General features: G+C 30.7%; 1 protein-coding gene across 2 annotated transcripts; it reads right to left on the reverse strand.

Annotated features, from left to right (window-relative positions):
- Positions 1–834: 834 nt before the first annotated feature.
- On the reverse strand, positions 835–9,609 carry LOC129919469 (beta-1-syntrophin). Of its 2 annotated transcripts, XM_056000352.1 has the most exons (11): positions 8,901–9,609; positions 8,710–8,839; positions 5,196–5,474; positions 4,955–5,126; positions 4,086–4,320; positions 3,394–3,603; positions 3,105–3,328; positions 2,954–3,036; positions 1,892–2,000; positions 1,482–1,835; positions 835–1,210 (listed from the first exon to the last, which is right to left on the reverse strand). In XM_056000352.1, exons 3-11 carry the CDS (start codon positions 5,417–5,419, stop codon positions 1,127–1,129), a joined length of 1,695 nt encoding a protein of 564 aa, XP_055856327.1. In that variant the 5' UTR covers positions 5,420–5,474; positions 8,710–8,839; positions 8,901–9,609; the 3' UTR covers positions 835–1,126. The 2 variants fall into 2 exon arrangements, with proteins under 2 accessions (XP_055856327.1, XP_055856326.1); XM_056000351.1 differs by having other exon boundaries at positions 8,710–9,609.
- Between the last annotated feature and the right edge of the window lie 714 nt (positions 9,610–10,323).

The raw sequence follows: 10,323 nt of genomic DNA on the forward strand, positions 1-10,323 counted from the left end.
TTGCAGTTGATATGATAACCAAGAACCAAAAGAGTTTATACAAATATCCTAGATGTTGGACTGGATTGGAAAGTTCGATTTTATACCTTAAATTTTTTTTGGAATGATTTAAGGGAAATTTTTAAGGGTGATATAGGTTCATATAATAAATACAGCTCTTTTTTTCAAGAAGGTTGTAAGTCATGCATAAATCATGTTCTATATGCTTCCGAAATTAAATTTGAGTTATTTTATTAGAATAAAATTATGAAATTGATTCTTGTTAAACAATATTTACAAAAATAATTTAGTTCTCTTCCATGAACTCCAGCACATATGTGATTTAAAACGAAAGTAAAATCTATATACAATATACATACTAACATTGCATAATTGAAATCTAATAATCGAATATCTACCTTGAAGGTCGATTATAAATTTTACAACTTTTGCTCTGACTTTGTGATAGTCTTCCAAAGTGTTTTTCTTTTTGCCAATTTATTGCATTTTTGTTTTAAGCTGCGTACTAACAAGTTGAAATAAAGACAAACAATATAATATTCCAATGCGCATTGCATCTGTTTTAAAATTTTATTTTTGGGTACATATCGTTTTTTCGTGATATTTAATGATAAAAAGTTAACTTCTTGCAAGTAAAGATATGTTCATTACAATAAGAAAATATAAGAATTACATAATAAATTCATTACACAAAATTAAATTAAGTTTTTAAAGCAAAAAATTTAATTAAGAAAATGATATTGTACGCACACAATTTTATTTTCTAAAAAATATGTCAGACTCAAACCCTGAAGACTACCAATGAAAGAGGCGATGACTATAAGGCGTTGAGCAATTTCTATATGTTGTGGAGAAACATTGTTTTTTTTTTTTTTGTATGAATTTCATTCTGATTCAAAATATGTCTCAACTATTATCTCTTGCCAGAACTGAACGCAGGTACTTATAATTTGTAATTCCCGAAAAGTTCACAAAATTCACAATTTTGGGTTTTGATTCCTTGTGCAGTAAAACCATCATGGAAATCTTTGCTGTTTTCATTGGCCGTTTTAAAGGTTTACGTCTGATACATTTACATACATACTAACAGAATTTTAACTTAATTATAAACTTATCATTCTTAATACTAAGTTATAGAATGAACTTTGGCAGACAAGCAGTTGTGCAAAACAAAAACCACCGGCTTAGGGCAACACTCCATATCTAGCTCCTGTAAATAAATATTTAATTTTATCAAAATCTGTCTCTGATAAGAGTTGCTTTTAAAACGTATTTTATGTTAATAAATTCCAGTTTTTCAAAGCGAGATTCCAAGTTTTGATTAAGAAAATTTGATGAGTAAGCTTTGGATCAATTTATTTTAGAACAGATGCTTTAAAGACTTCCATCCTTTGGTAAAAAAAAAAACTACTCAACCCTGAAAAACTGGTTCTAACGTGACTAAATGATAAACAAAATAAAATGATAACAATACTACTTACTATTTCACCATCGTCTCCAAAATCTAAGTACAGCAATCTATTTCCATCGTCTGCAGATCCCTTTAATTTATCAAACGGAAACTGCCACATTTGAGACTTAGTCGTAGCTGGAGAATTCATACCACATTCATGGAGTGAAAATCCTCGATTCAAATGAACTATTAATTGACTCTGCCTTCCTTGATATAAACATCGAAAAGAAAATTCTCGTTGGTAATTAACTGCATTGTGACTGCCTTGAACCAAGGAACGGGCCCAGGCTGCCATATCGCGATGTGTTTCGGATCTTAACCAATAGACTAAAACACCACGCGTAGTTCCACAACGTACACAAAAAACTGTAGTCTGCTGACCCTAAAGATTTTAATTTTATATTTGTTAATATTTTTTGATAAATGTTATCCACTTACATTTAGTGATGAATTATTCCCAGCCCCAGCCAGGCGAGTAGATGCAAGAGTGCAGCATTCCAATGGTCGACTCCATGCTTCTACAGACCACGGTGCTCCTTCATATATTCTATATATTAAACAAAAAATAGTTTACCTTCATGGTCACAAAACTAAAGAATCATACAGAAGTTACATTGATGGGTGGCCCATCAATTTGGGTTTCACTCAAAAAACGCTCTTTTAACCATGATATTCTTAAAGACACTTTAGATTCTTGTTTCTAATCTAAAAAGTAACTTAATTGCTGAATTTCAAAAGGGTACCACTATTATTACTTATCTATACTTTTTCCAATATACCGACATTTTCTCTACACCTAAAAAAAAACACCCTTTCACATGAACAAAATTTATAGACTAATTTTATTCCTAGTTTCCGTGGGAAAGACAACATTTTTAATAAATGGTAAGGGTACCTTTTATACCATTGATATTTTATCGGACTTATCGCGGATTTCCCAAAAAAAAAAACCCTTTCACCTTTAATATTTTTATAGACTACTAAGATCCTTGGTTTTTTATCCTTGGGTTCTTATCCCAAGAGCAAACTTTTTGCCAAGTTTCATGAGTGTAACAATTTTTTTTTTAAATGCCTTTTTACCTGTACTATATGGGAAATTAGTTAGAATTATAGTTCGATCAAAATAATTTCTGGAAAGTATTACACTTCAAAGTATATTTAACCTTTATTATTGGGTTTTAGTTTCATCAGCGACGAAGTTAAAAACTGTTTTTTTTTACATTTAATTCACTCTTTTGCGAATCAAACTAATTATTTTGCAAATCAAATTAATTTCTTTTTAAACTCACCTTCTTAAAATTAAATAAAGTAAACAGAAAAGCCTTTATAACAAAGCCATTTAAAAAACTTATATCTTATAGGTTCTATCCATCAGATAATCAATTCCCATATTTGCAATGTGACTTTCAAAAGGTGAAATTAGTTTGCAAAGAAATGAATTTAATTTCCAATAATAAATGTTTTTTGTCGTTATTTGTTTAAAGTGTTATCTTATTTTACCTAAACTCCCTTTCAGTTACTGCCACAAACACTGGTTGCCATTTATCGTTCTCATCAGAGCTCTCAGAACTTGATCGGCCACTCTTTTGAGAAGGTATAGAAGCATGTTATATAAAGTTCTTGAAAAGAACATAAAGCATTTTTTTGTTACCTGCTCACAATTGCTGCCTATTCTTCGACTTAACCAGCCGATGTGTTTTAGTTCACCAATCACATTTAGCAATGCTCGGTTGGCATCGGTTAAGGCTCTTTGCGTACTACAGGACATTGCTGAATGCAGGGCATTGAACCACATAAGCGCCTCCTGTGAATCAGAAGCTCGAAGAATACACGAATGGATACTATCAGGAGAATGTAGCTCTATGCAACGATTTTCTATAGAATTAAATAAATAAGTAGAGTATAGTTTGTAGTAAAATTAACGGTTTCAAGTTGCTTACCTGGATCAACGTATTTAAGATTTCGTGCTAAATGCGTCAATTGTAGAGGAATATATCGAGTATCAGCTCTCGGTGGACTTTTTGGGGCTGGTGGTGAAGTTGGCATGCCAGAACCCATAGGACATAAAAAGGCTCTTTGAAGTTCCCAACCAACCTCAGATATAATGCTGGCTTTTCTAAAATATGGTGTCACTTCGCGAAGGAATTTAACTTAAAAAAAAATAAACAATACACCTTTGAAATTTGTATGCATACATGATTTGCTTATTTTATTCTCAAGTATGGTAGTAAATCATTTGGGCGCAAGATTTTAAACTATTTAGTGAAGTGCTTAAGCCATTTTAGTAAGTTGCTTAGTTAAATAGGAGACTGATTTTGAGCTTAGTAAATAAGTAAAATGGCTTTAGCATTTTACTAAATCGTTTAAAATTTTGCACCTGAAAATTACAAATTGAAGTAGACACTCGCTATTTATGCCCGTGGCGTGAGTATCAACCGGTGAAGTTGGTAAAATAAATATATTTAAGGCTAATGATCAGTTGAGGCGCAACCCTATAATAAAGTTTATCTTTCTTCCGGTGCCGGTGGCGTATGAGTAATGTGTGGTGTCACTTCTATTTGTAATTATTCACTGGTAAAACATTTCTGAATACGGGTTGAACAATGAAAAATAAAAAAAACCTTTTACTCACCTTCTAGGTCTACAACACGTCCCGCTCTCTTCAATGCACGCACAGCTTCATCATGAGTTGCATCTCTTAATTCTTCTCCGTTAACTGTTAGTATTGCATCACCTACGTATAGACCTTTAGCTTGATCAGCAGCCATTCCCCGAAATATTTTCGAAATTAAAATTGGCATGCGGTTTTCTCGACCACCTTTTATTGATATACCTAGGCCATTGTTGTCAGATTTTATGATACGAACCTATACAACAATCATACCAAGATTATACATTAGTAAGTACCCAATTTCATAACTAAAAAAATTATTTTCAATACATTCTTCGCAATAAGGCTCAACAAGGTAAAAAAATTAAATTTTCGGATTTTTTTTTCAATTAAAATTATAAACGTACATTTTAAATTAACTTCTCGTTTACCGATTATAACAATAATCAGTTAAAAAATTTTTATTTTCATTTTATTTTTATCAAATCAAAGGTACCCTGAAAGTCCTTCCGGGAACGTTTCCATGGCTTATAAACTGAAATTCCAGGGCCAAAATACACTTTAAATTTGTTTAAATTCCTATATAATTTAAATTTAAATTAAAGAACAGCAACTAAACAGACAACAGTATCGCAAGTTGGGAATTGATCTTAAATGAAAATTATTTATGTTTGCTGATATTAGGATATAGAATCTATTATCCAGAATCCGCCCTTCCCGAAAAACGCTTACAAACTTTTTAGTTTAACACAAACTCTTTGGCATTTTTATAATGGATTAATGTACCCATATTTAACGCTTAACATAATAAGACAAATATATTTAAGGCCTAATAAGTTATTAATTATATCATGCATGATGTGAAAAAGATCAAATAAAGTTATACGTACATGCCTCTTTTGATTAGCCACATGATCAGGCACATCACATATTTCATTCATTCCATTGTCTGCAGTATTATTATTGTAGAGATGATCCCCATTGTCGATATTGTTTTCTTCTGATGACCCGCCTGTGGTTGTGGATTTTGGCAAAGTGCCATTGTGACTGCTGTGGTTGCTTCTATTTATTATGAAATAAAAAAATAAAAAAGGTTGAGCTTTAAGCTATTCCCCTTAAATTAAATTATACCCTAATGTTCCGTTTAATGTTGTTGAATGATCTCCCATTGATGACTCACATGACTCATCTAAGCTTATTGATAGAAAGTCGGTTTGAAGTGTTACCATAACACGATACCATAATCCTCTGACACGAGTTTCAAGGACTCCACAGCGTAGTCCTGAGGGCGAATGATGTGGCACAGAGTATTGTTGATTTGTTGCCGGTCGACCCAGGCTAGAGGACTCCACCATTTTGATTGTTTCTATTAATCGGCGTTGTTTATTTCTAGTGGTTTCACAAAATAACCTGCGAAAATGGTGAATATAACGTTAATTTAAAATGCAGTGTCATTTTAAATAATGCTTAAACATAGAAGAAGAATTAGCCCAAAATTTTAAAAGATTTAGTAAATCGCCTAAGCCATTTAGTAAGTTACTAAGTAGGATTTTTGGCTTAGTAACTTACTATAATGGCTTTAGCAATTTACTTAATAGTTTAAAATTTTTCGGCATTTCCATTATCCATTATTTAAGTTCAAAAAATTACTACCGTAACGCATCTCTTCTTTCCGAATCATTTCACATTTTTGAATTGTTATAAAAACCATTTAATTCCACAAAGAAAGATGAATTTGGTTCAAATTCACAATTTATGAACTAAGAATATATGATTTTGAACGAAATTTGTTTTTTATTGGATTAGGAAATTTGATTTCATAGTAATTCAAAACTGTTTATATTCACTTTAAAACAATGCATTCTACATTTTATTAGATTAGATTTTTGATTAGATCTTATTATAACACCTCTTTATTCAAAAAAAGTGTCTTGCACTTTCTAAGTACCTTCCATACAAATTTTTCAATTCCAACCAAATAACTCAAAAACGGCTTTAACGATTTTGATTAAACTTTGCAATTGCTATAAAACTGCATGTTTGTTTTTTCCAAAAAAGTCAAATAAAAAAAAAAAATGTTTTACAAAATAATTTTGATACACCAAAATCCATTTGCATTTTTGAAGCCGAGGGCTTACTTTTAATGAAAAAAACTTTTGTTGACTGGCCGTTTTATTTATTGGTAGAGTTTGCCTCTGATTTTTACTTGCTCTATAGGGTAAGTATTGGTTTCGTGTAGAAAAAAAAATCGAGGTTTTAATCAAAACCATTACGATGATGGAGAAGATCAAAAAAGTGGTTTTCGTCATGCCGTCCATCGGTCTGTGCGGGCCTAAACGGGTGGATGAATTTGCTTGAAACTTGGTACAGATGATTTTTACGTAATTCCCTAGAGCCTAGACCCGTTTCTTTTAATTTTTTTTATATATCCTTTTTAACGCATACCTCCCATATAACATTTACGAGGTATTGCAATTTTCTCGAAAATGGCTCTAACGATTTTGATTGAATTTGGTATACGTAACAGTACTATTAATTCTAACAAAACTGCGTTTTTAGTTTTTCTCAAAAAATGCCGAGAACGGAAATATGGCGTTGCCATTTTTTGCAAAAATTGACATATTTTTTAGGTTCGTATTCTTATTTCATCAGAGCATAAGCCAATTTTATTAAAAAAACAGACATTAATTTTTTTTTTAATTTTTTTCTCGAAACTTATCATAAGATTCCCCGAAAACCCAGAATCCCTAAAACCCAAAATCCCGAATGGGGAAAAATTATATAAAATGAAAAATTTGCGCAAATTTTTCGGAATATCGATTTTGAAAAAAATTCTGAAGAAAACACATTTAAAAAACAATACAACTGTTTAATCCACTTATATCTCTTTGAACTTGATTTTAAATTCTTATTGTGCTTTCAGCAGTGTTGTGTTGTAATTGAGTTAAGTGGGGAAAAATATATTGAACCAAAACCAAAACAATTGTGAGTTTTAATATTTAAATTATATAAATATGTGTTTAAATTTTTATTTAATTGGTGTTTTATTTTATGTTTCGCTTAAAATTTCAGTGAACAGACAATTTTGAAGTGCTTTTTACTTTTTCGTTTTATTTTCGGGATATTGGCTTTACTGGATTTTGGGGTTTCGGGTTTTTGTTTTTTCGGGATTCTGGGTTTTCGGGATTTTGGATATTCTGAGTTTTCGGGATTCTGGGTTTTGGATTTTCGAAATTCTGGGTTTTCTGGATTCAAAATTTCGGAATTATGTCCGTCTCCCATATTTGAGATACCGATATTTTGAACTACAAGAGCAAGTAAGAACTTGCGACAAAGTTTTGCATTTTATTTTTATGAAACTTTAATTTTTAGTTCAATCAACCAGGGTTTTTACAAAGCAAAAATCAAACAAAAATAAACACATTTTCTTGAACTGTTGTATGTTTATTTTTTTTTTTTTGTACAAAGGCCTCTTTTTTTGCTTGTGTTTTTGACTTTGAAAACCCCTTTTTTTGTTGAATTCAAATTTTAATATCTTTTGGCCCAACTTGGACTTGGAAAATTTGTATACTTTTTTGGAAACTGCAATAACAGGGCAAGTTTTTAAAATAATAAACCATTAACACCATACCAATTTATTTCGAGATTTCAGTTTCAAATAAAAGTAAGAATTTGAGTTTACAAAACTTGAACCTGGTGATTTATTTGTAGCGGAATGGCGTATGAAATAAAAAATATTTTGATTTATTAATTGTTCTCAATTATTAGGAAATGTTTTAGTGAAAGAATTGTAAAAAAACAAAAATCAAATTTGGACGGTGGAAACAAAATACTATTGCAAAGTAGGGATTTTTCGAAATTTTACAAGAACTACTGCATTCAATTGAAAATCGTTAGTATTTGGGATTAACAAGTGACCAAATTCTGAGAGCCCTTAAGTTGGCATATCAGCGTATTTCGTTTGACCCATTACTTTTGGGACACTCAGAGTTCTAAAATTCGTTTAATTTTTTTTACTTACAGAACAGTTAATTAACCAAAAAAACTTTAATCAAGAACATTTAGTTTAATTCAGCCAATCGACTTTGACTAAATTTTAACCGCCAAAAACTTAACTGAATGACGAAAACAAATCAAAAAGTACTGCAGTTAAAAATAAATTTTTAGACAATTATATGATTTTATTATCTATTCTACCAGAATATAACTACAAACTGGTAGGGGTAGCATTATTACAAACAAAGCACTCAAAGTAAGAAAAATGTTTAAATAAACTGTAATGCCAAGGATTACACAGTCGGTTATAAGGTGGTACTGGCTCATGTTTTCTAATTTTGCGGTTTAAAATTTTCGCAATTAACTGCATTTTATTACGGCTCTGATGTATATATACTAGTGAAAATATTTCAAAACCTCAAACAACTAGTCAATAATCACATCATTTTCAAATAATAACCTTTATGCTCCTAAACAAAACATTTATGTTATGTACTATCCGTTACAAATCTTGAATGCTATATTAGTTAAAATATTTTCCTCCTCTTGTGTGTGGTTCGTTCTCCATTCAAATTAAGTTCCAACCATTATATTGTTTAACCAACCTTCTGAAAAAGGAAACAACTATTCAAAAGAAAGAAATACCTACCTTCAAAACAACCATAGTCAAATTGTTCCAGATTTTCTCGTCGCATAAGCGACAACTTCGACGACGTAAACAAGATTGTAAACAATAAATTATTTGATTAGTTTTAATTTAATTTTAACCTCGTTTTACGCTAAAGGTTAAATATTTTTTTTTTCAAGGAGTTAAAATATTTAAATTAACACAATATTTACACTTATATGCTGTTTCGGAAAAACACACTATCGTGTGCCCGAAAATAATTCTCTCTGGACACAGTGATAAGAGCACTGAATAAATGAATGAACCTCTTCATCTAGCGTTACGTGATACTTGGATAAATCGGATTCCCACGCGCCGCCGCTACCGTAATGAAATCTTTAATACAATAATGTTGGCGTACACCGCTCTTGATTTTTTTTCTATTTTAAACTTTTGAGGGAAAGGTTGGGTTTCGGCTTTCGGGATGAATATGAGAAGTTATAATTTTAACAATTTAACAATCGTTATGACCGAACTTTTTTCTTATTTTTTTCTCATTATTTGAAAAAAAAGTTTATATTCCTGTTAAAGTATACAAGCTTCACGCACTTTAACTATCAACATTTTATTGAATAAAAAAAATTAACTGAAAAATGACGCATGCTCCAGACCGCCAGTACCTCGCAGAAATTTCACTTAATCAATCTCTATTTTATTTTATTTTATTTTATTTATTTAAATGTAAATTAAGGAGTTTAAATGAATATTTAATAGTATTTCATATTTCAAACTGTTTTCTTTTATTAAATAATTTTACTATTTTTACACAGTTACTTGTTTTTAATTTTTTTTTCAAAGAAAATACATTGAGAAAACTTTTTAACTCCGCATATCCGAATTCCGAGCAATCAATTCTGCTTTCCAATACAATACTGACTATCGTTAGTGAATGTCTACTCTTTCTAAAACATTATAAAGGTGGAGAAAAATAGACTTTGAATTCATTACTGATTCCTGAATACAGACTTTCATATATTTTTAAAAACCACTAAGGAATCCTGTACGCATTTCACAGGAGAAACTTAGCTTTCTGCAAAATTGAGAGTTTTCAACGAAAAAAGCACATTCGCTCGTTCAAGGAAATCAACTCAACATACATTGTAGAACCCATGAAATGTTTGAAACAAAAACCCCTTTGTAAACAAATATTGGGAAGATTACATATTATTCTTCTCTTGGACCAAAATTGTTGATAGAAATACCTTTTTTGAATAAATATTATAACGTGGATTTTTAAATCCTTGAATGTGCCAACAATACAGGCAAATATACATAGAATGCTTTTACATGAAATGTGTATGACAATATTGGTACAATACTGGGATATTACCTACCATAGAGTAAGAAACAATATAAAGCAACATAAGGGTTCATAATTTATTATTAACCCTCTGTAATCACACGGGTGCGAATTTGGTTTGTAGTTTTCCATACATTGTGGAACCCATGAAATGCCTGAAACAAAAACCCCTTTGTAAACAAATAATGGGAAGATTACATTTTTCTCTTGGACCAATATTGTTGATAGAAATTTGAGACAACAACCTTTTTTGAATAAATATTGGGAAGTTTATAATTTTGTAATCCTTGAATGTG

Source organism: Episyrphus balteatus, chromosome 4, assembly GCF_945859705.1.
Source record: "Episyrphus balteatus chromosome 4, idEpiBalt1.1, whole genome shotgun sequence".
In the NCBI taxonomy this organism is placed as follows: Eukaryota; Metazoa; Arthropoda; class Insecta; order Diptera; family Syrphidae; genus Episyrphus; species Episyrphus balteatus.

Excerpts from the sequence above, each read along its gene's own strand:
- LOC129919469 (XM_056000352.1), bottom strand. The coding sequence starts at position 5,419 with ATGGTGGAGTCCTCTAGCCTGGGTCGACCGGCAACAAATCAACAATAC. Across the intron at positions 1,836-1,891 it reads GGAATAATTCATCACTAAAT|GGTCAGCAGACTACAGTTTT; the intron begins GTAAGTGGATAA and ends TAAAATCTTTAG. Across the intron at positions 1,211-1,481 it reads TTGGAGACGATGGTGAAATA|GAGCTAGATATGGAGTGTTG; the intron begins GTAAGTAGTATT and ends ATTTATTTACAG.